At 28.5% G+C, this 26916-nt stretch overlaps 2 protein-coding genes across 4 annotated transcripts in view; both read right to left on the bottom strand.

The window, feature by feature from the left end:
- Positions 1–13958, bottom strand: part of LOC100197857 (MARVEL domain-containing protein 1) — a 46201-nt gene extending 32243 nt beyond the window's left edge. Inside the window, exon 1 of one of the 2 annotated variants that reach the window (XM_065819083.1) lies at positions 13832–13958. The gene's annotated coding sequence lies outside the window, so the exon portion shown is untranslated. The remainder of the gene's footprint in view (positions 1–13831) is intronic. The other variant, XM_065819084.1, reaches the window with a different exon arrangement.
- On the bottom strand, positions 417–5945 carry LOC136091470 (uncharacterized). Of its 2 annotated transcripts, none has more exons than XR_010644008.1 (4): positions 5791–5945; positions 5555–5669; positions 2684–5436; positions 417–2575 (listed from the first exon to the last, which is right to left on the bottom strand). XR_010644008.1 is itself a non-coding variant. In XM_065819085.1 (4 exons), the coding sequence occupies exons 3-4, from the start codon at positions 2898–2900 to the stop codon at positions 2394–2396; spliced, it is 399 nt and encodes a 132-aa protein (XP_065675157.1). In that variant the 5' UTR covers positions 2901–5436; positions 5555–5669; positions 5791–5945; the 3' UTR covers positions 1343–2393. The 2 variants fall into 2 exon arrangements, 1 of the variants encoding a protein (XP_065675157.1); XM_065819085.1 differs by having other exon boundaries at positions 1343–2575.
- Positions 13959–26916: the final 12958 nt, after the last annotated feature.

Below are 26916 nucleotides of genomic sequence, written 5' to 3'. Positions count from 1 at the left end.
TAATATCAGGATATCCTGATAATTGAAATAATTAAAAACAGAGCATTATTATTCAAAATAATCTTAATACTGTTATACCTTTAATACCTTTGAATAATTGAAATTATCGAAAAACAAAGCATCATTATTTAAAGAAAGTTTAATATTTAGGTTACAATACTTTTTTATTTCAATAGCCTGATTACTCAGAGATAATTTTAGCATTATTGTATTTTGAAATAGTCTTGTTCTTATTTATAAATAAAAAAAAGATATTTGAAAAACTAATGAATTAATTACATATTTTTGTGAATATTGTATCTATGTCAGCGCAAATATTTTCTCTCTCACACAGAGAGTGAGAAAGAGGCTCTCTCTCTTTCTTTATGCTAGTTATGCAAGTTAAAGTATATACTTCAGTAACGTTATTGTATATATTTTTGTATAATATAGTATAGATGGTATAGTATAGATACAACCATAAGTTAATATAGTATGGATCCATCATATAGTTTTGATGTATGACAATAACTAGTTATTAATTTAACTTATTTAATAAGTTATTGGTATACTACAAAACTATATGATATATCCGTACTATGGTCGCTCTCCTTGTTTTAGCTAAGCTATGAGAGAGTGAACCATCCATCATATATATATGTGTATATTTTTTAACCTTAAATTTATGGTGAAAACAACTTTTGTAAAACAAGTTATGTAATACATCTAAATTTTTGGTAAATATACTGCTATTGTTATTGTTGTTAAAAAAAAATTTAGTTGTATTATTCAAATGAATAACTTAACGTATAGCAGTATAAAATTAAGATAAGATTAAATTTTATTGGCAATAACAAACAAAATCTGGTATCTTTTATAATAATAAAAACACCATTTTTAAATATTATTAGATGATAAAAAGTTACGCCAAACTTAATATAAAGCTAAATATAAAGTTACGCCAAACAAAAGTCAGAAAATAACAGACGTAACTTTTCCTGCGTAAAGTTTACTGAGTACATTTTAGGAATATGTTGCGAATACCGTTTTTTAGACTTTTTGCGTAAGTAACAACATACGTAAAAACTTAGGAATTTCGTAAGTTTTTGTTTGCGCAAGGTTTGTGAATACCTCTTTGCGTGACTTTGAACATAAGTCTTTGAACATAACTAACGCAAACTTTACGCAAGTTTTTGACTTACGAAAGTGTTGAGAATCCGCACCCTGGTTGTTAAAGAGCCATTTTTTGATAAAATCAGGCAAAAGTACTGTCGGATCAAAAGTGATATCTTTTAATCGCGCTCAATTTTATATACAGTAATGCTAATAGGGTAAAAAAGAAGCCTGAAAATTTTTTTTTTTTAAATATTTCTAGTTCCTGAGTTATGGTCGGTCAAACTTTTGCCCTTTTAATACTTGGAAAGTCACTTTTGGGGTTTTATGATTTTTAAACTAAGATTAAAAGCAACGAGACCACTGCACCCTAAGTTTCTTTTCATATTATGGAAGTAAAGGAAGAACTAAAAAAAAAAAATCAAAAAACCTGAGGACAACCCTTCCTTTGTCTGAAAATCATAAGCTGAAATCACACGTTTTTGAATTTGGGGCCTACTTTAAATACATTTATCTCGGAGCGTAAAAAGTGCCCGCGACTTATCTTATTCTTTTTTGAAATAGTATCTCATTTTTATTTGAATGGTCTAAAGAAACTGAGAGGATATTGTTTACAAAAAAACTTATGAGTCATCAAAGTGTCAAAAAATGTTTTAATTAGCGTTCAAATATCAGCCACTATGGAAAATGGGAAAGGTCCTAAGATTGAATTTATAAATTTTCTATTACTCCATATTACAATTTTTTTATTGCAAAAAAAAAACTTAGGGGGTAATATTTCATTGTTAAAATAACTCCATCACAAAAAGTTAAATTTTTTATATATATTAAAAAAAAAAAACCGAATGTAGCAGCGGAATTAATCAATATATTATATGATGTCCTTATCTTATTATGTCATTGTTTGCGTTATAAATCAGTTTTACATATCCTATATCTTTAATTTTAATGCATTGTTGCTTTAAAATGCTTTTTGGAATTTTTCAAATTGATCATCCCTAAGCTTATATTTTCCAGACTGTTTTAACGGTAAAGGTGGTAGAATCCCACAAATGATTTCACTGTCTTTGTACTTTATAACATCAGGAAAAGCTGGCCACTTAAAAAGTTTCTTGACTGCAGAAGCATACTTTATACAGCTCACATTGTACCCATCACTGAGAACCTAATATGAGTAATGATTTTTCTAATTTGAAAAATAGTTTGAAAAATCTGATTCTCATTTGACAAAAGTAAAACTTCGTTTAAATTTAGTGACACATTCAATATGATCAAATAATGTTTAAAAAAAATGTTTTTATTTAAATGAAAAACATTTTTTTAAACATTGAATGAAAATGAAGTACCTCATTTATAATCCCAGGATACCACTTGCCCATATAAATAACAACAATCCAATCGTTTTCATGCCATGCACTAAATAAATCAATGGCAATGCTTATAAATTCCTTTTCAAATTCTTCATTTTCTAATTCTTTTAGATCTACAGAAAGAAAAATATAAATATTTATACAAACACTTGTACAAATATTTATAATTACAAAATAATATTAAAATATATATTCATGAGAGTAGATATAAAAATTATTACCTTGATCTGCTGTCTCTTCTTCTTCTTCGTTATCCGCATTAGTACTACCAACATCAATTGGTTCATTTAATCTTTTGTCTTTTTTTAGCCTGCTCCAACGTGAAAATAGTGATCTTATTTGCTGAGTTGCTACGTTTTCTGAGACTTGAAGCTCTTTTCTTATCAAAAGGTGCACCTGCTCTGGGCTAAACTTTTTTCCAGATACTTCACCTTCCATATGGAGAGTTTGTATAATACATCTTTTTGTCTCATACTATACCGGAAGTTACTGCGTGTAGGTAAGGCCCAACCTCTAACATATTTGCTAATGTCAGAACATTCTTCCTCAAATACCTCCTGTTGTGAGTTTGGTTTATAACTATGTAAGTTTGACTGAACTTGCATCTTCATTATGAAACTCTGTCTCACGTTATCCATTCCTGATTTTTAAGTGCTAATAATGTGTCTTCCCGACATCATGTGTTCTTCTAGTTCTTCTGATGTATGGAATGATCCATTACAAATTGGCTCAGAGCAAAAGTGAACAAATTTAGTAATCTATCTTCGCGAAACTTTTTCTTCATATTGCTTTTAAAAACTCTTGTTTTCTTTTCAGTATCACTATATGGGTGTGTTAAAAACATCAGCAGATCAAAATTGACATTGGAATATTCTTGTTTAACTCCATCGCCAACTGCATAGTATCGCCACATTGTCATATAATTATGAAAGAACTCAAACGAATGATACTGACTTATTTTAGCTATTTTTGTTCCACTCAACTTGCTTTTCCCCTTTATAGTGGCAACACCAACAGCAGAATTTTTCAGCCCATGTCCGTAATGTAAAACAGTATAAATGTCCTCTGCACACATCAAATCGTTACCAGCGTCAACAAAGCTACGATTCAACGACTTTGCTCCGGCAGCTTCTCTGTCGCACTGATCCTTGCCACGACAAGGTTCGTTGTAATCGTAGCGCTTAAGCTGTATAGGTTATTTTTACACAACATAAAAAGAGCTTCCATTATAAAGTTGCCATGGTACGATGAAGCATTGTCGGATTTTGCAAAGAGTGTATTAACACCAGAATGGTCATGCTTAAACTTTGGAAGAACTAATTGGGCAATTGATAGTGTTTCCGATAAACCTTGCTCACACATATGAAGAGCTGTAAAATAGACCTTTTTATGTAAAATATTATTTTTCTTAGTGAAGAAAATGTCTACATGCAGTGACATCCCCTTTTTTTCAAAATATTCTTTTTGACCTTCCCTGAATTTGGATGGTAGAACTTTTTGGCAATAGTCTTTCAACCAAAATCCAGTTTCTTCATCAAGACTTTCAAAAGTAAAAATTTTGGCTTTTTTTTGTTGACAATCAAGCATTAAATGTTTTTTATAATCAATGATATCTTTTTCAGCAACTTCAATATCATAAATAGTATCCTCGACGGCTGAATTGCTAATCTTTTTATCTCAACTAAGGATTTGTTTAAATTTTTACGCTCATAACAAATCTTATAGTTTGGTGCTATTGAAATCTGTTGCAATTGCTTGTCGGTTATATCACTCAAAGCAAATGGGCAGTGGGAAATAGAACTAGGGTAGGTCGCACTGCACTTAAACTGGAAATTAGTTTTGTCATATCGTTTGCTGCGTTCAAATAAATTACTCAGCTCTCTATTTTGGTACTTCAAAGATAAATCTTGCAACATAGAGAAACTATTCTTAGCTGCAGCAGTAATATCATCCAGTCCCGCTGAAAATTTTCGTTAAGATGGTTTAACAGCATGAAGTATTTGCCACAAACTACATTCCGATAAAGGAGAGTAGATCTCACTTCTGCAAACTTCATTATAAAATACAATTGTATGACTCATTTTAGCTGTCAAAACTGCACAAGATATTTTATATACATCATTTGAGTCAAATTTAATTTTTGTGACTCCATATGCAACATCTTGAAGAAGATTGCTGTTAAATATGAAATCGAGAAAATGTTCAGCTTTTTTCTGCTCTAGTCGATTTCGCGTAATATCTTTTTCGACAGGAATAGTTATACCAATGTTAGCATTCTTCACTTTTTGTGCCTGGTCTATCTTGTATTTGGGAGCACCCAAAAACTTTCATAAGTACCTTCTTAGTAAATTTTTCATGTTCAATTAAACACAGAACAACATGTTTACCCATAGAGTCACTTTCTTCATAAATTTTAACAAGTTTTTTTGATCTTCAGGTACTGCATTATTGTCTGAAGTTTCCAAAGATCTATTTAAAACAATTGAGATAAAGTCTTCACTCTGATCTGGGGCAACAGCTTCAGCAAACCTCTTTGCAAGCTGTACCTTGGCTTTTATAAATTTTCTTCGTTAATTATTTTTGGTTCAATTGCTGAGATCAGCTACCTTTTTATTCTTTATCTGAAACTGAAAAGGGCTGATGTGAAGTGCTTCTGATAGGTTGTTACCAGTAGATGTAGCACCTTCAACATTTTCTCCAGAAAGTAAAATTTCTTTAGGCTCAAAATCAAAATCAGTTTTATCCTCAACTAACTCTTCGTGAGTGGCAGTACTTGTTTTAGTTTGAACAAGAATGCGCTCCGATTTAAGGTGATTGTGACAAAATACGGAACCTACAGGAACATTTTTGTTGTAATATTTTGAAACATTTGTTGACATATTTATTGAAACACTTCTTACAGATGGTGATTTTTCACCAACACTTAGTTCATGCATTGGATGACAGCATCTTCTTGGAGGAACCCAGCCAATACCTTGAATTTTTACAAAAATCAAAATTTGAATTATTTATTTAAATATTTCAAATTTTTTTTATGTTTTTTAGTAATTAAATTTTGTTGTTTTTGAAATACGGTTGTAAGCAAATCTTACCAAAGTTAAATCTATGGTAAGGACACATATAGTCGTTATCAGAAAGTGATATGCACCCTCAGTTTTCTGTAAGAGACTTTTCTGTCCATTCTGTCTCGTGGTGCACCTTTAAAACCTAAAAACATAAAACTTAGATATTATGCAATGTAAACTGAGGGAATTAAACAACAATCATTATACACTACTATATGATGCTAACAGGTTTTTTTTTTACAACTGCTAAAAGCATTTCTTACTTTAATTTTTACAAAGTGTGCTTTGACATCCAAAGTTAGATCTTGTATCTTGAATAACCTTTTTTCATTGAAACGAGGATATGGTCCACACTTGACATCATTAAATTTGCAAACATTTTCAACAACAACCTCTTGCTCTGACATTTTTTGCAACTAAATGTTTTTTTTTAAAGTACATTAAGCATAAAATGCTCATTTTCTGTTCTGAATAATTCAGAATTAAATGCTCATCAAACCATACTGAATAACTGTAAATTAAGAAATAATACCTAACAATAATTTATTATGTTCAATAAACATCAAGTTAAAAATGTTTACTGAAAAAAAATTTTTCTCAAGTTCACAATCGTATAAATGAAAAAAAAACAAAAAACAGATTTAGCATCATTTTGACGTAAAGTTATTACAACAATGTAATATTACCCCCTAAGTTTTTTTTTTGCAATAAAAAAATTGTAATATAGAGTAATAGAAAATTTATTAATTCAATCTTGGGACCTTTCCCATTTTCCATAATGGCTGATATTTGAACGCTAATTAAAACATTTATTGACACTTTGATGACTCATAAGTTTTTTTGTAAACAATATCCTCTCAGTTTCTTTAGACCATTCAAATAAAAATGAGATACTATTTCAAAAAAGAATAAGATAAGTCGCGGGCACTTTTTTACGCTCCGAGATAAATGTATTTAAAGTAGGCCCCAAATTTAAAAATGTGTGATTTCAGCTTATGATTTTTAGGTAAAGGAAGGGTTGTCCTCAGGTTTTTTGATTTTTTTTTTTTTAGTTCTACCTATACTTCCATAATATGAAAAGAAACTTAGGGTGCAGTGGTCTCATTGCTTTTAATCTTTAAAAATCATAAAACCCCAAAAGTGACTTTCCAAGTATTAAAAGGGCAAAAGTTTGACCGACCATAACTCAGGAACTAGAAATATTTAAAAAAAAAAATTTACAGGCTTCTTTTTAATATTACAAACAACGCAATATCTAAAATTGAGAATGATTGAAAGATATCACTTTTGAGCATTGCCTGGTTTTCTCAGAAAATGGCTCTTAAATATTGTGATTTGCACTTTTGTTGATTTTTTTACTTTAATTTTTTGAAAATTTAAAGTAAAAAAAGTAACAAAAATATGCTGAAAAAAAAAAGAACTTGATGTTATTTCATCTGTATGATAAAATAACGACAAGCTTATGTACGCTAGTGGAAGACAAATAAAAAGTAATTTTCTACTTATTTTATTTACGGTTTATTTAATTTTTATTTATTTTTTGAATATTTTTATTGATAATTATTCAATAGCGATACCCTTTAAAATTAATCCGAAAACGTTTGAATACGAAAGTCTTTTTGAAAACATTTCAGATAAGGTTTTTAAAATAAATGATCAAAACACTTTTAATAAACGTGATCTTGACATAAACTTTATTGATAACTTTTCATTAATGAATATGGAAACACCTTACATGTTTTCAGATGAAATAAATAAGTATTTTTAAATTTCCTGAAAATTTCTTTCGAGAATAGTTAAAGTTTGCTTGTGGTTGTATATTTTTGTCGGCTTAAATTTATTTTTTTTAATTATATTTTTATTATTATTATTAAAACGTTTATAATAGTTTCCGTTTATAATCATTTATCTATCATGAAGTTATTAATTTAATAAAAAAAGAAAAAAATTTCTTTTATTTTTGTCATTAAAATCAAATCTTTCTTTGATCGATTTGTAGACATCAATTGTCTTGATAAGTCCTGCCCTCTTATAAAACCATCTTTTTCATGAGAATAAGCTTTGCTTGCTACTTCTGTTACCTGTTTAATTCGTCTTTCAACTGACTGCCCATGACAAGGCCAATTCGGAACATTCATAGGCTGAAATATTATCTGTTTTACTTCTTCTGCTGTCAGATCACAAGTAAGAATAGGCTCATAGGAGATAGTCCAGTCAATTAGTTGTATAAGCGTTGTTGCATCTTGTTTTATTTCTGGAGTTATTCTTGCTCTCACATTTTTATCACCAGTTTGAAGCTTTTCATCACCAGGGGCCGTATTCTTATCTCTCCGTTAGGCTTAACGGAGCGTTAGTCAAAAATTTCTTTTAAATTACATTAATAAAAAATTTATTTAAAATTATAGTTTTTTAAACATAAATGTTTTATTTTAGTACCTCACTTGATCGATGTTTCAGAAGGCTAAGCTGGTAAAGAATATGTCTCGGTCCTTCAGTAAACCTGTGTTCGACTTTAATTTTAAACCACATAGGTATTTAAGCTCCAACAATCAACTCAATTATTAATTTTAAGTTTTTTAAATTCTTGCCTTTTAACTCATGTTTTGAGACCCAAACTCTACAAAGTCTGTTAGCAGTTGTTAACCATCTGGAATAATTAACTGGCCCAATTTCAAGCAAAACCAAGTCTGCGGGTATTTCTCCACTTCTAATAGCAGAGACTATTTTATATCCATAAAACTGATCTGAGGATAAATTTTTTATTACTTTATCCTTTAGAGTAATAAGCGGATATCCGACATCAATTTTTTCAAAGGATGGATTAATTTCCCGAGCAGTTGCGTCATTTAATAATTTTCCAATACTGCCTCTCCTTTTGTTGCTGCTCAGAGTCTCTCCATCAAGAGTAGTTATCAGATTACGCAGAGGAAGTTCATTTGTATGGAGTGCGCAAACCAGCCAGTTTAGCTTTCTTCCTAATTTCACTTTCAGCCAATGTATTGCTCCGCCTGACCGCCCTGTGTTAACACTAGTAGAATCACCACCGATCGCTTTTAAGCTGTACCATTATTTTTCAAAAATTCATATATATTCTGAGCAATTACTTCAGCGTGTTTCATAGATTTTTGAGCCTTTTCAGGTGTAAAATGGAAAAGATATCTCCCTCCGGGCTCTTAACATAATGTATAATGTTCCTCTTTGATTGTAGCAGGATAATATTTAGACGAGCCTTTGACCACTAATTGAACTTTTGTATTATCAATTCTGCCATCAAAAAAAACGCAATCAATAATGCTAGACCTGCATTGAGTATCAAACTCTATAGAAAGAGACTGCGTAATTTTTTCTTGAGCTCGTTTGACTTTACTGTGATCAATAACTAACTTGGTATCATTTTCTTTAATTATTCCTGCATCCATCCAAGCTGCCGTTACAATTGCAGCTGTTTCCCGTAAGCCTGTACCATACTGTATTCTTGCTAAAGCTATGTTGGAAATACTTTCGTAATTCCTTTGTCCTTGTAAATGTTCATGACCTTCATTCTGTTGACACTTTAGATTAAGTTCAGTATTGCTATTTGTTACAAAACTTTCATTACTAAATAGATCCTCTGTTACGCTCAATTAAAATTCAAACATTTCTTCCTGACTTCTAGTTGTTTGTTGCTGTTCTTGAGATGGTTTTTGTTTTATCTATAGATAAAGTAATTGAATTTTTATTAACTAATGCTTTGTAAGATACCGTAACATAAATTTAATTATATTTTGTTATTTTTAAGTTGAAATAGGCAGATTTACTTGTAATATAAATAAAATTTATTTTACTTTAGAGATTTTTCTTTATTAACAAATTGCTAATTAAAAAAATAACTAATTAAAAAAATCTTACTTCTTCCTTCAATCTTCTTTCTCCCGTTTTATGTAGCTTTTTGTTTTCTTTCAAGTCAGTTAACCCGATTTGATGTGGACCGGTAGTCCCTATTTTAGCTCTTTGCCCAAGTACTCTTTCTTTGGAATCTTTTTCTTCTTTTCGCACGTGCAATTAATGTGGGCTTTATCGTTACATTCTGACAAACAGTTTTTTTCTTGACAAGTAATAATTTGGCAATTACAATTCAGTATATCAAACAACTTGTCAAGGTTTGCCACAAATCTATCTTTATCCTTTACGCTTGCTTTTCCCCGAGCAACCAAGTTGGCTGCATTCCAATCATTCACCAATGTTGCAGTAAGAAGATGTTCAATATGTATTACAGAATGTACAAATAAAGCATTGGCGTGGATCCATTTACAATCTAACTTTGAGTAAACATCGTTCATTAAAGATTTTATCGGATAATTTCTTTTGTTTCTATTGTTTCTTTCTTGCAAAAACAGACCAAAACTAAGAAGATTTCTTTGCGTTGGTAACTCCGATACAAGAATGTTTATTCCAGAACTTATATATTCAGAAAGCTTTGATCCACTCCTTTTTCTAGTTCTTGAGGATATTGACTCTGTCATGATTAAATAGCAAAGCTCGTAATTTGCAAACTTTTTGCGTAAATATTTTTTTAATAATATATTTTAACATATAAAGTATAAATTATTAGTTTGGCAATTTACACATCGGCAACTTTATATAGTTTTGATATTACATAGAATTCAAAGTGAGTGGGTGTAAACGATTACTTGCGTTTAAAAATGCGTGGACGCAAAACAGTATCTGTGGTTAGGGTCAAAGCTAATTACGAAAAATTGACCATAAATATGCAATTTCAAAACACACTTCCCGGTAGCTTAACCTAAATTTTTTTTTTGTTTTTTTTTTGTTTTTGATGTTAAAATAGTTGAACACAAGTTTTCTATATACCGGGTTTTTGTAAAAACGTTTTTTTAAAAAAATCATAAAGTATGACACACCCTAATGCATATCTGATTATGACAGGGAATTTGTTTCTATTGAAATCATTAACAATGACTTTAAAAATACCTTAATATCATGCTGCTATAAACCGCCACAAACATCAACAGAAATGTTCTTAAACCATCTTCAAAATATTATTTTGAAAAGCTTCCAAGAAAAAAAAAAATTATATGTCCTAGGAGATGATAATCTTAATGCTCTAAATTATGAAAATAATAAAGAAACACAAAGTTTTTACAATAATTTATTTTGATTTGGTGTTATTCCTCTTATAAATAAACCAACGCGAATTACAAAAAATTCGCAAACACTAATAGATAATATACTAACTAATTCTTTATTTGAAATCTTCTTAAAGAAAGTGGTAATTAAAACATCTATATTGGATCAATCTCCGATATTTATTTCAATAAATACCTCAAACAAAATTTAAATAAATATAAAAAAAAAGATATATTTTTTATTTCTTTATGAACACTTCCCCAAAGTAGTAAAAACAGTTAAATTTAAAGACATAAATTCACCTTGATTCAGTAAAGGTCTTAAAAAATTATCTAGGCGGAAACAACAATTATATATAAAGTACCTTTAAAAAAAATGCGATAAAACAAAATTGGAATACAAGAATTATGCAAGTCTCTTTGAGAAAATTAAAAAACCGCTAAAGCTAGTTATTATAATAAACTACTTGAAAAGTGTCAAACAGATTCTAGGAAAACATAGCATTTACCGAATGAAATTATTGGTAAACCAAAAATTAACAAACCGTACTTTCCTAAATCTATAAAAATCAACTATAAAACAATTGCTGATGAAAACGTCATTGCAAATGGGTTTAACAACTTCTTTGTTAATATAGGATCTAAACTTGCATCCCAAATTCCTAGTGTAAATAAATCTTTTGATAAATACTTAGATCGTAATAAAAATGAATTGAATAACAAAAAACTAACCATGTTAGAATTTGACAATGCTTATAAAAGCCTAAAAAGAAACAAAGCAACCGTAATCGACAATATTAATAACAGCATAGTAATTAATTGCCAAAACGAGCTTAAAGCTCCTTTATTTAAAATATTCAAACACTCCTTAAAGGAAGGTATCTTTCCTGAAATACTGAAAACTGCGAAAGTAAAACCTATTTTTAAATCAGGAGATACAAGTGTAATAGGCAATTACAGACCAATATCAATACTTTCTACATTCTCTAAGATACTTGAGAGAATTATCCGCAATAGAGTATATACTTTTTCTTAAAGAAAATAATTTTATTTACTGCAAGCAATTCGGTTTTCAAAAAAATACATCAACTGAACACACAATCCTTCACTTAGTTAATGAAATAAAAAACTCTTTTACAAACGGAGAAGTTACATTAGGTGTATTCATAGATCTCTCTAAAGCTTTTGATACAGTCGACCACAAAATATTATTATCAAAGCTTAACATGTATGGCATAAGGGGTAGAACGAACAAATGGATAGAAAGCTACTTAGATAAACGTGCGCAATCTATATATTATGGATATAATAAACTTTCTAATCCTTCTATATAAAAGTGTGGTGTTCCTCAGGGTTTAATACTTTGGCCTTTGCTTTTTTCAATCTATGTTAACGATCTCTATCGGGTATCAAAACGAATTTCAACTATAATGTTTGCAGATGATAGCAACATTTTTATCTCTGGAAAAATTATAAACGAACTGTACGTAGAAATGAATCAAGAACTAGAAAAATTTCTGGATGGTTTAGGGCAAACAAACTTTCTGTTAACTCAAGTAAAACGAAGTTTTCTTTGTTTTATCCTTCTTATAAAAAAAAAAGAAGTCGAATCTTCTCTTCCAAAATTATTTATTGAAAATAGAGAAATAAGATAGGATAATGTTACCAAATTTTTAGGGGTTTTTGTTGACGAAAATCTAAATTGTAATAAACATATCGTCTATTTAGGTAGTGAAATATCTAAAAGTATCGGAATAATATACCGATCACGCCATTTATTGAAAAAGCAAATCTACCATAGGTTTGTTCAAAGTTATTTAAATTACGGTAATACAGCATGGGATAGTACCTATAAAAGCAAACTAGAACCTCACTATCGTAAACAGAAGCAAGCGATACGAGATAATTAATTTTAAAAATAAAAAAGAACACACAAAGCCTCTTTTTGAACAGATGTCTTTACTTAGATGTCTTTAATAAAATAATAAAGGAATAACTATTGTCTGGAGTTTTATGAATAGCTAATAATAAAACAAAAGAAAAAAAATTAATTTTCATTTTTGTTTGAGTGGTTGAAGAGGTGAAGAAAAGGGGAAAATACAAAGAAAAAAAACTAGAGAAAAAGCGTGCTCTAACGAACAGTGACTTAGTCAAGGTTTGCACATTCATGAGTTACCCATATCTTAGAAATTATTATCTCTTCCTCCTTCCTCCGGCGATAAAGTTTAATTATGGCCACTAACCTATTTCTGCTAAACAAAAAAATAAAAAAAATAAAAAACTAATGATTATTTAGCAGCCCCTATTAGGACTCATGAGGCAGGGAGCCCGTCTCTACACAAGTTAAGTTTTACATAAAAAGAAAGTTTTACATAAAACCACAGGCTGTTTCTCAAAAATTAGAGTCTTAATAATAAAATATATTTGTTTTAAGTATTAAAAAAGGAGAAGATGGGGCAAAATGGTCAACGTTTTGTAAATCTTTAGTTATTGCAAAAGTGTCAGTCATCCAACTACACCGTTTTGTTCAGTATGTTTATTTTATTATAACGAAATATTGCATAAGTTTTCAGTTAAAGGTAGAAAAAGTTTAAATAAAAATTAAAATGTAAAATTTATATAATGGTAATCTAGTCACGTAATTGGGATAAGATGACTAATTATGCGTTTTCAGTCTCCAACTTCTTTATAATTTAAAAAATGTCAACTAATCTATTAAAGTATTGCAAAATAAACGCGCCTAGTCCAAAAATTTATCAAAAAAAATACTCCCGTAGAACACCACTTATTCACAATAACCGTAACCGTATAAATTTTGAAAAAGTGTAAAAAAAAAACTAAAGCATGTAAAATCTTGTTTGCAATGTTTAATAAAAACTAGTTGGTATTTTTAAATATAACGTATAACTGCAGCTTTTTTTTAAATCTTTTGTTTAGTTGTAAAAAGCAATTCGCCATCTTGCCCCGTTTTCCCCTTCTTTCCCCGTACATTGATAACTCAATAAACCTAAAAAGTTATTAAAAGAAATATGAACTTCTTTTCGTAAAACGTCATAATTTAAACCTTGAGCCAAAAGATATATTTACAGGTTATCAGGATTCTTTGATTTTGCAATTCGTCTCCACACCCAAAAATGCAATTAAACTTTTTAATGTAAACTGAAAATAATAAACTTACATTTTTTGAAATACTTCGAATAAGTTTTGAAAATTGTTGTAAACAAGAAATAAAGTATAAATGCGGAAAAATTCCGAAAACAAAAAATATTGCAAATGAATTGATCTTTAATAATTATGTATTATATATACATTTATATTATAGTGAATTGATACTGAATAAACAATTCAATCGTTTTTTTTAAATTTTAATTCTTGTATTTTTAAGCAACTTTTAAATTATTAATTAGCGTTAAATCAGAGTGAAAAAAATTCTTTAAAAAACAGTTTATTACATTATTAATCTATTTCTTTCTCTAGTGTACAATATTAGAGCACATTCTTTTTAGTAAAGGTTGAATTTAATTTAATTTTTATATTTTTGACAAATTCTAAAGTTATAAATTTAGGATTAATTAGGACTTCCAGTAAGGACATTTTTTTAAAAGTTCGAACCGGAACAAGTACGAACTATTATGGAAAAATTAAAAAAAAAAATTTTTTAAAGTAATACAAAATTTGCACAAAAATATTTATTTATTTATCATCATTATTAAGAACAAAAGCAAATAGTATCAATGAAAACTCTTAATAGTTTTTTTTAAAAAAAAGTCAATGCATCTAAAGATTCATTATTTAAAGAATTTGCTGTTTTAGTTACAAAAGTCCAAGATTAGAAACAACTCTCTCAGCTTTTACACTGATGTAGGAGGAATTGTTTGAAGAGCTTAAAGAGTAAATCTAATTATATGGGTCTAGCATTAGAGGCTGTCCATTAATTATGTCAAATTTTTTTGGATCTTTTACTACCACCCTTTTCCTTGTCTCCTCCACCTCAAAATTGAAATAAAAGTAAAAAAAAACATATTTTTGGCGACAATTTTGCTTGAACTCGCCTCCCCCCTCCTCCCTTACTTGCTTGTCAACAACTGTCAAAAATTTGCAGACCCCAACCCCTCTTCCTCCTTTTTTGTTGACATAATTAATGGACAGATTCTAACTAGGTTCAAAAACAGCCAATTCTTTTTAACAAGATTTGTTGTAATTTCCTGATGGTTAAGTTTTATCTCAATATCTTATTTTTCAAAAAAAAATTTGAGTTTTTGAGCTAAATTCAATTCAATTTTATACTTTTTACGTATTCACTTACACAATCAGCATGGTTGTCCGCAAAATTTTGTGCATAGAGAGTTACTGGGGATTTCAATTTTTTTGGATAATATTCTGTGTCCTTTTTGCTAAGCGTGTCAATCCCAAATAAATCAGACAAAGTCATTGATAAATGTTCAAGTGTTTGATTATTCAAGTGTTTGATATAGTTATGGAATAGTATTACAAAAATGTTCAATTAAAATACAGTTATAAAGTTTTAAACGCAATGCTATTAACAGAATAAGAGGCGGTAACAGAGCTGCATATTCTTTATCTTTGAAAAGAAACAGCTATCGGTGTGGATCTTACACAACTATATCAATAAATTTCTAGATAAAATTCAGTCTTGTTGATGCTTACACTATTGTGATGAACGCTCTACAAAAAACAATACAGAAAAATATTTTTCACCCATGGCTTTTGTAGAATCAGTATAAGAAGTAGGAAATGAAGAGCTTGGTTAAAATCTGTGGTTAACAATAAATTAATAAACTGCATATCCTTTTTGATTCCTTGCGATTGTTCTTGTGTGCACCAAAAGCGATTCATCGCCTTAAGGTTAAAGTTATCACTACTGTACACACGACTGATGATAGCAACGCTCCTTCTAAATTCAGCGAAATGATGATTTTTTAAGATTGCAGGTTGGAATGGTGACTTATATCTTCAAAAAAGGTCCGTTAAACATGATATCATGGAATACAGTATAGCAAAAATATTGTTTGTCTAAAGTAGTCTTCCCGCCGTAGCTCTGTGCCTTTTCTGCTTCAACTATCGGGAATGCTTCAAAGTACTTGCTATCTGCATAGAAAAAAGGGCTTTCTTATCAATATATATTTGCTATGTAAGAGCATTTAAATACGTATAAATATCTTGCTTGAAATGAATTTTGGCATTCTGTCAATACTCACGGAAAAGGTTAACTGACGTCATAATTAGTTTTTGAGCACTTAGTAAATTCAATTGAATTGCTTGCAATAATAAAGTAATGGATTCCAATATTGTCGAATATGTAAAGATAATCACAATCCATACAAAAATATTTATTAAAGTACAAGAATACGGAAACTAGTGGGCATTTTGTCACGTTTTATCATTGTTGTTAGTTGTCAAATTAGCAAATTTCCTCAAAGTTATACCATAAAATACATATGCTTCTATACTTCACAGACTATTGCTTTTCATAAAACAACCGCACATTAGAAATAATGACCTCCAGCTTGTATTTTCTAGTAAATCTTAATTATAGCTTTAATTATAACAATTGCATCACGCACTTGCACAACTAAAATGAAATCATTAATTACTAGATTGAGACGATGCACGTTGGAAAAAAATATCTATATTTTACCCTGAACCCTGCCTGGCTCACCAATCATTGCTAAAAAGTTTTTTCAGATTAATTTTTTATGTCCAGTCTGCATTTATTGCAGTAATTCAAATTAGTATCAGCTTAGTTTTTATCAAATTAATATCACAGAAGTTGTCATTTACTCCAGCGAATGGGATCCCATAATTTTTTTCATGGAATTTATATTTACCACCAGAACCTCCTACAAAACGTAGAGCAAAATATGATGTTTTTGCTCCTGATATATCAGATGTTTTTTCTACTAGGATTGAAAAATCTTTGTGTTTGCTTAATGATTCAGCAATTTGTGTCTGTATCAACTCCTAGCAAATCTATGTCAGCTCTTTGTGGGTTCTATTTGATTTAATATGCGTTTCTAGTCAAAGTCTAATGATACATTTCTTTATCTTTGTTATTAGCATTCGTTTTAAATTGAAACAGATCTTCTCGTTTTGCCACGTGACTTGCTAAATGATTTCAAGCAGTTTGCGGAAAGTTATTGTATTTGTTAAATGGTGATGCAATGCTAGTGTCCACAATAAATAGGCTGCGAAGGAACAATACAAAACATGTTAATCAATAGTTTGGCTGTTCAACTTCAATGGCTGTTCAACTTCAAACATGTTAATCAATAGTTTGGCTGTTCAACCTTTCTCGAGGATGGGGGTAATTTCAGTTTTTTCTTGTTGATAAGCTATTTCATCAGCCTCAAGCAGTTCGGAAAACGCTATGCTGATTAGAATAGCAAACCCTGCCAGGCAGTACTTAATCAGGTACGAAAGGTTTGCTTTCACGGATTCGTAAGATACGAATGCGTTCGATAAGTGCATGGTAATTAAGCAAGGTCTGACTACTTGGTGTCTGTCTGTGTTGACTTAGCTTCAAAAACAGGTTGAAAATAATTATTTATTACGTTGCAGATTACTATAAGGTCTGTTGCGGTTTGATTATTACTCGTATGAGGTTTCCACCTAAAATAATGGAAGAAACTATATCTGTTGCAAAAAAAATTAGTAACTAGTTGTAAATATTTAAATAAAAATTATTGAACTTAAGTAATTAAGGTCTGTAGACAATTATTACATGTAGCCAAATACCGAAATAACTGAATTTAATTTAGAAAATCTAGGGTAGGTCAAGTGACCCTCCTTGACCTGCGGACGCCCATGACTATCAATATTTGCTTTCTTGTCAAGATCAGAGCTATCGTCAGATGGCTCAAATAATTGCTAAACAAGATTAGTAGCAAGATTAGTAATCTTCTCTTTTTAATCTTGTTGCTAAATCTTTTATCTTTATTTAAAACATTCCGATTTGACAAGTACTTCATGAGGTGAATAAATAAATGTTTCTTATTTCAATAATTCTATTTAAAAAGCTGTTTGACAAGTTGAATTTTAAGTGTATTAGTTTCATGAAGTTTTTTTCATGTAGATTGAATCACAATTTCAGAATAAAAAAGATCAGCATTTTCTTTTGAAAGAGTATTTATGGAAAATGGCAAATAATGGTTTTAAGTTAAAGTTTATTAATAACATTAGGCGCATTTCTAGCTAGAGGAAAATCAATATTCATACCAACCAGAGTAATTTTTCCTTATATTTTCACTTCCAAAACACGTTCGAGCATGTCAAGAATACTGCTCCATCTTGTCCTTGAATAATCACAAATCAAAGCTTTTTTTTTTAAACCAAACTTTTCAACTACATTTGGTCGAAGTTCATGATTATTGCTCACTAGTGATCTGCGAAATTTTTAAACCAATTTTCCTCATTTTGCAACCGTCTCTTGATATTCAAGTTTCAATAATAGAATAGAATCTTCAATAACAGTATTGAATATCATCATGAACTTCAGTCACATCTTCATTATCACTATGACCTTGATCATAATCTAAAGCTTTCATATTAATATCAACAAGGTCATCATCAAAATTTGCATTCAAGCAGTGCATCAATTTTGTTTTTTGTAAATAGCCCACCAATCACACATAATGAATATCGTAGTTCTAACACATTTGACACTCAGACGTAGTATTTTGACCTATTTTTTTCATTAAGCTAGCTCCATCAGTTACAAAAGCCGCAATGTCTTTGTCCAAATTTAAATCAAATGATTTAAGTTTATCACTAGTCAATTTAATTCCTTTTGTTGATGGCATTGGATTCTTAACACTGCAAAAGAGTAAAATCTTTCATTGTGATGAAGATCACAACGGAAATTTCGGATTTATTTATATATTTATAACTGAATAAATAACGGATATATTTGATATTTTATGTCTTTCATTTAATCGAACTTCGATTAAATGAAAGACAAGGTCCAAAAAAAATTTTCGAAACATACAGTTCGACTTTCGAACTATAGGTTTTGAACATTTTACCGAAATATTTATATATACGAAAATTTTATGTAACCTTATACAAAAGAAAATTTTATAAATTTATTAATATGAATTTATTAAATTTTATTTTACAGATTTAACCAAAATTTTAAAACATTTTTGTACTTTTTTCAAACTTATAAATTGAGTTTAAAATATATAACTTAAGTTCAAATAAATTTTATTGTTAAAAAAAAATGTTTCTCGTTGATAAATTTCAGTTAGTTGGTTTAGTTACATTTTTTTTAAATATATTTTATTTTCAAATATTTTTTTATTATAAAGCATTTTATCTGTATTTTAAAGGTGTTTATGACATTATTTTATATATTAGTTTCTTTATTGTATGTAAAATGCTAAAAACGTATTCTGTTGTTTGAACTTATTTTGAAAAAAAACCAATTAATAAAGACGGTGAAATAGTTGCCACATAATTTGAAAAAATCGTCAAAAAGTTTACTAACTTGCTAAGGGTTCAACACCCAGTATGAGATACCACTTGTAATTACTCCTAACCCTAACCCTGACGGAGACTACGAAATTTGCCAAAACATAAACGCTATTAAATCCTAAGATAACAAAGGGTATTCAATGATTATATAATAAACTTATTAAAATAAGTACAATTGAAAATGAAACCAAGTATAAAAACTATAAGCGTCTTTTTGAATCAACATTAAGACGTTCTAAAAAATATTAATATTCTGAACAGTTAAGTAAACACAAAACTGAAACGCAAAAGATCTGGAACATAATTAAAGAAGTAACTGAAAAAAAAATCTTGATTGGAATAGCCTTCCAATCAATCTTAAATCAAATAATCAACTTATAACAGATAAATCTTTAATTGCAGAGCAGTTTAATCAGTATTTTTTTAGTGTAGATTCTAACTTAGCATCAAAAATAGAAACCACAAAAGTAAAATTAATATCTTTTTTAAATTCTAATAATACTAATGCAATGGACAATAATGAACTTACGGAAAGAGAACTGTTGGATGCAAAGTTTTTGTTAAAACCTTAAAAAAGTTTAGGATATGATGATATCAGCAGTCGCGTCATTATAAAATCAATTAAATGTATAACTATTCCACTATTGCACATTTTTATTCTATCTTTAAAACAAGGCGTTTTTCCTGAAAAACTTAAAATTGCAAAAGTTGTACCAATTTTCAAATCTGGTGATGTTTCAAACGTTGTAAACTATAGACCGATCTCAATTCTTCCTTGTTTCTCAAAAATATTAGAAAGAGTTATATACAATAGGCTTTATTTATTTCTAAATAGTAATAATATTCTTTGCAACAAACAATTCGGATTTAAGTCAAGACATTCCACTTACCATGCCATTATTCACCTCATTCATGACATACTAAAAGCGTTTGATGAAAAAAAAATATACAGTAAGAGTTTTCATAGATTTCAGCAAAACGTTTGACACAGTTGATCATAACATTCTTCTAGTTAAACTAAAACATTATGGCATAAAAAACTCAAACATTGATTGGTTTAAAAGTTACTTAACAAATAGAAAACAATATATATTGTATAACGAAGAAAAGTTAAAATATATGACAGTCACATGTGGTGTTCCTCAAGGATCAATACCTGGACCACTAGTCTTTCTTGTTTATATTAACAACTTTTATAGGTTTCCTAATATTTTAACTTCAATTTTATTCGCCGATGACAGAAACTTGTTTTAATCTGATAGTAACGCTGACTTTTTATTTGAAACAGTCAATAAGGAACTCACAAATTTAACCGAATGGTTCAAGTCCAATAAACTATTCTTAATAATAAGTAAAACCAAATACACTCTTTTTCATAGACTACACGAAATAAAAATTATTCCATTAAAACTTCCTTTTCTTTGTATTGAAAATTTTATGATAAAAAGAGAACACTTCTGGGGAACACTCCTTCTTAGGAGTATTTCTAGACAAAAATCTTTCATGGCGTGAGCACATAAGTATAATAGAAAACAAAATATCAAGAAATATTGGCTTATTGTATAAAGCTAAAAGTTTTTAAACCAAAACTGTTTAAAAAATATATACTTTTATTATATTATCAGCTACCTTAATTATGGGAACATTACTTGGTGTAGCACCAACGCAACCAGGATAAAAAACTACTCAGCAGACAAAAACATGCTATACGGACTATTTCAAGCGTAAACAGTTTAACGTCCTCAAAAGGCTTATTTAATAAACTAAATATAGTCAATGTTTATCAATTAAACATTTATCAGATACTTACTTTTATGTACAAAATTGATAACAAAATGACACCTCTAATATTTAATATCTTTTATAACAAAATAAATCATGTTTACTGTACTAGATTTTCAAATCAAAACTACAGCAACCCAAACCTATTATACAGCCACCGAATTCTCTATTGCAAATAGAGGACCCAAATTATGGAGTTCTAAATTTATTAACGACATCAAAACTACTACTTCTTTTCACAAATTTAAAATAAAACTTAAAAAAAAACTTCTTACTATTGACAATGAATTGAGTTAATTCTAAAAAATTTTTTTCTTTTAATTTCTTTTAACTTTATTTTCATCTTCTTTTTTATTATTATCTGGTTTTTATTTTTTTATTTATCTTTTTAATTTCCATTATGCGAACATCCCACCTGGTTTGCTTTGTTCTGTTCTTGTTATTATTAACTTAAACAGTGTAAAAAATAACTCTTTATCCTATTAATAATTATTGATTAACAATAAATAAAATTACTTCAACAAATAGTTCTTTTTATAACTTTATTTCAAATCAGCTCTAATATTTAATTTTGTTTTGTTTTGTTTTTTGTACACCTCGATAATTTTATTGTCTTCTATTAAAATGTGTCATATTTTGTTTTGTTTTTTTTGTTTTTCGGCTTTTGTTAATTAAATAAAAATATATTTGAATTAATTTTTAACGGTATTTTAAAATATTTATCTCATAACAACTGCTTATAATGTAAAAATACGTGATAAGACTATTTTTGACTTCTTTTTGCCCCGGCCATTTAAATATTGATTTATACACTACCAATATTGTAGCATTATTTAAACGGCAAAATATACACATATAAAAAAAAATGAAAAAAAAAACAAAAAAAAACTGATTCATCTTTGAATTAATTATTAGTTGAAAAAGAATTAAGAAACTCAGTTGATCAAAATGACGGAGAGGAAAAAAACTATACAGAGGCACAAGGTAGCCTATAATAAAAATTTTTTCACTGTTTTTTTTTAATTAAACAGTTCAATTGAAAAGTTGTTTTTTAATTTCAGATGAGAATATCGAAGGTCGATACAAGGTCCAACATAAAAAAAAAATAAGAGTTATGCCAGAAGTTTCAGATCGCTCAAGTAGTCCAATGTCAAAAAATATAAACAAACAAAACAATACAACAGAATTCAAGTCGCAAAACAATATAGTTTCATTAATTTCAAAATAAAAAACAGCTGGTTATCAATTTTAATACCGCAACGTTCTTGCTTTGCGAATCTCTACCCTTCAGTATAGTTGAATCTTAAGGTTTTAAAGATTTTGTTCATAGTTTTGATCCCCGTGCTAATATAAAAAGTAGGACAACATTTTCTAAGTACAAGTTACCCATGATATACCGGAATATAACGGGAGCATTAGATAAAAAGTTGACAAGTGAGCTAAAAAATGTAGATGGTGTAGAATTTTCCACTAATTGCTGGTCTTCTAGAGCAGTAGATTCATTTGTTGCTTTAACTCTGCATTATATTGCTAATGATTACATTTTGATAAAATTTGTAATTACCTGCAAAAAGTTTTCAGAACACCATACTACTCAACGTATTGCTAATGAAACAGACAAAATGATTGAATCAGTTGTTGGCTTGAAATCAAAACAAAAAGTGACAATAACTGATGCTGCAAGCAACAAGATAAAAACAATGACGCTTTCATAGCGTGTAACTAATGCTAATTTGTGTTTCAATTGATTAATACTTGTTTAGATAGGGCATTAAAAACAATGTAACAAAATTTATCTGCATAAAACTTCTAAAAACTCATCAATCATTCTTAACCTCTCAAGAAATTAAAAAGGAATACAATAAACTTGCTGGTTGGTTTTTTTAAATTGCTTAGTGCGCAAATTTCCATTCACAATATTAAATTAATTGTATTATAACATGATGTTTGCTTCTTTTATAGTGCCTTATAGTAAAGTAATTGCTCCTGTTAAAACGTGATGGAAGAGCCGCAGCATAATGATGAAATCAATATTGAAAATGATTTTAGCTCTAGAATCTATTAGAAACTCGGAAGTTATCTCAGAGGTCCATTTTATTGCATTGCTGCATTAAGTTAAGGGTTTTTAGCTCGTTTGGAAATACTGTTACTTGTAGCAAGGAAAAATTTTGCACTGACACAATAGTACAGTTGGTGTTTTGCTATTACAACTAAGAGAATACCAAAGTAAAAAACTGGAAACTGAGCAATTCTGTGAATGAAAATAAGGATGGGTGATTTTTATTTTTTTACTATCGACAGCTAGGTCTCGGTGCTTTAATATTATTTTGTTTGCTTTCGAGAATATAAATATCAACTGATTTGCAACTGTTTATGTGTTTTAAATTTTCAAAATTTTCAAGGTTTTGTTGTATCTTTTAATTAACGGCTGTTAACGGAGATTAACGTCCGTTAAAATAAATTAAGGGCTGTTAACGGAAAATTACCGATTATAAAATTGAACGGAAAAACCGTTTAGTTTTATAAGTTAAACCGTTTAGTTCAACGCAACGGAAATTAAGGATTTTAAACGGACTGTGATATGTTAGCTGAGATATACAATAAACATCAGTTCTTAAAAGGTTAAATTTGAAATAGATTTGCACCAGTGCACAAGGGATATAGGGTGGCAGAAATTGAACTTTATTGTTGTTGTTGTTGTCTTTTTCTATAGTGGGTTTAAATGTTAACACATTAAACATGATTATTATTATTATTATTGTTATTATTATTATTATTAAAATTTATTGAACACCCAATGTAATATCATTGAAATAGCAAAAAAAATAATTAAGTTCTTTCCAGTTATTTTCAGTTGATAATTCTTTCTTAAAGAATTGGCTTTAAAATGCCTCTTTGTTTATTTGCATTCAAACACTCAACTGCAAATTTCAAATTTGCTCAATGTCTGGAGCAATTTTACACTTGGAAAAAGCTTTTTTAACCTTCTTTTTATTTTGTATTAAATATCTTAAAATTATTGTCATACCACAGCATAATTCTAGGATATCAGAAGTAAAAATAAAAAGTGTTTAAATAAAAAGTTAATCAGTTGTGAAAAAATAATGTCTTCAATCGATTTATTTTTAAAAGACAAATCAGCAAGTTTTGTTTATTTTGCTTGATGCAGTTTGAAATTCCCTATGTTAAGAGCTATACGAATGGAATAACTTTTAACGTTAAGAGCTATACGAATTTAAAATTCGTATAGCTCTTAACGTTAAAAAGTAATTCCAGCGCGCTCTTTCCAATTCTACGAGTTTTTTCTTTAATTCATCATTATTTTCACTTTCCATTACATATATAAATCATATATATATATATATATATATATATATATATATATATATATATATATATATATATATATATATATATATATATATGTATATATATATATATATATATATATATATATATATATAATTAATTAATTAGTAAAAAACACTTATCTAACTTTTATCTTCTACTCGGAGTTTCACCATTGCTGGATCATCAGGAAGAGTACTCTTCCTGATCATCAGGAAGGAACTCTTCCTGATGATCCAGCAATGGTGAAACTCCGAGTAGAAGATAAAAGTTAGATAAGTGTTTTTTACTAATTAATTAATTATTGCTCTGTTCTTTAAGAACATTGAGCACTCTATTTGTAAAATACACTAACATAATTTACATATATATATATATATATATATATATATATATATATATATATATATATATATATATATGTATATATATATATATATATATATATATATATATATATATGTAAATTATGTTAGTGTATTTTACAAATAGAGTGCTCAATGTTCTTAAAGAACAGAGCAATAATTAATTAATTAGTAAAAAACACTTATCTAACTTTTATCTTCTACTCGGAGTTTCACCATTGCTGGATCATCAGGAAGAGTTACTAAATCTCAAAAAAAATTCAATTTATAGAAAAAAATATTTTACAGGAAGTTATAAATTATTATAAAAAAATTTTAATTACTATATTTTTTTGTTAACGGGAAGTTACAGAAAGTAATTATGAAATAATTTTCTTTGGAATGGGGATAGTTTAATTTGGTCATTTGTTTTTATAATTTTTTAAGAGGTATTTATTTTCGTGCCTACATTTAGAAATTAATTCAGATTTTTTATTTAATAAATTTTCTTGATTCAAATGAGTAATTATTTTGAAATAATTACTCATTTGAATCAAGAAAATTTATTAAATAAAAAATCTGAATTAATTTCTAAATGTAGGCACGAAAATAAATACCTCTTAAAAAATTATAAAAACAAATGACCAAATTAAACTATCCCCATTCCAAAGAAAATTATTTCATAATTACTTTCTGTAACTTCCCGTTAACAAAAAAATATAGTAATTAAAATTTTTTTATAATAATTTATAACTTCCTGTAAAATATTTTTTTCTATAAATTGAATTTTTTTTGAGATTTAGTAACTCTTCCTGATGATCCAGCAATGGTGAAACTCCGAGTAGAAGATAAAAGTTAGATAAGTGTTTTTTACTAATTAATTAATTATATATATATATATATATATATATATATATATATATATATATATATATATCAGTAACTAAACTTAAATTGAAAAACCAAATATTTATACTCGCAGCAAAAAAAACATCATATAATAATTAGTACTATATCATGGATAAAATTCCTAATAGAGTTAATGGAAGATCAAACTAAAGCAACTCAAATATTAGGCAGAATAAATAAAAATGAAATGTTGCAAGATATTAAAGTGTTTTGGTATTTCATCAACTGTAATAACACAAAAAGTTCATATCACGAAACACAAATGACAGCACCTGCTAGGTTTCCAAGCTACAAGGCTACTTAAAACTGAAAGTTTTAAACAGCCTTGTAGCTTTTAGTGGACATATGATGTCTACCAAAAGATTTGATTACTACAACAAAATAGGTCACCAAATTTGAACTAAAGGCTCTCATGAAGAACACAGTCAAAATATAAGTTGGTTTAAATCAAATAACTATTTGGAAGCGTTTGAAAAAACACAATAAAGAATGTGATGATTTAATATTATCTATATGAAGTTTACAAAAGAAAACGTTAATACTATCCTTCAAATTAAATGTGATGTAGAGAAAAAAATATCATTTTTTAAACCTACCAGACAAGATTTGTGAAATGAAAAATTTGTTATATGGATTTTTCATTTATCTTAAGCATGATAGGTGGCAAAGTTATGGCGTTAATCACAGACACGTTATTTATGTAATGCTATTCTGTTTGCGCAGCAACACCAATAAAAGACCTAAAAAAACTCTGAGACTATACAAAAAAAAATTCCCTCGTGCATTGTCACCTTTAAACTGTTCAGTATTTTGAATGCTTACTATAGATTACTCATCGAGTTATCGTGTGTATTGATGGTAAACCATTTCGTGTTGAATTTAAAGTTTGGCGTGTAAAAAAGAGGTACAAACAAATGAATGATGAAGAAAGATAGCGTTTACACCTTTTAATGTTCAGGCATTTTGGATTGAGAATTGACGATTCAAGATCAGAAGGATCTAGTAATAGTACTGCAAGAAACGTTTCGTATATATTTAACAGCAATTAATAGCTTTTCAAATATTTCAAAACCTTAGACCTTGTTAAACCATACTATTCATCTTCAGAAATTCAATAATTATTGTAAAGAAACATATTTAATTTTCTTTAAAACGTGAAAAAGATGGTTTAAAATTCCTGCAGCAATCTTTAAAAGATTGACCCATTAAAGAGAATTTTTTTAAATTCAGCTGATTCCGTAAGAGCTTTGCGTGAGAAAAACCTAGAGTATTGCAATAAAATCATCAAAAAAGATCGGTTACAATATGCTCGTTAGCTCTCAAAAGAAGAATGTTATTTTGGTATATTCACTATGCAATTAATTTATCAGATCCACTTATAAATATA

Source organism: Hydra vulgaris, chromosome 15 (genome assembly GCF_038396675.1).
Source record: "Hydra vulgaris chromosome 15, alternate assembly HydraT2T_AEP".
Classification (NCBI taxonomy): domain Eukaryota; kingdom Metazoa; phylum Cnidaria; class Hydrozoa; order Anthoathecata; family Hydridae; genus Hydra; species Hydra vulgaris.
The sequence above is the reverse complement of the archived record's forward strand: the minus strand, read 5'-3'. Positions and strand labels throughout refer to the sequence as shown.

Bases quoted from the DNA above. Each gene is read 5' to 3' on its own strand.
- LOC136091470 (XM_065819085.1), bottom strand. From the start codon at position 2,900: ATGGAAGGTGAAGTATCTGGAAAAAAGTTTAGCCCAGAGCAGGTGCAC. The intron at 2,576-2,683 runs GTAATAATTTTT...TTCTTTCTGTAG, and splicing joins AGAAGAGACAGCAGATCAAG to ATCTAAAAGAATTAGAAAAT.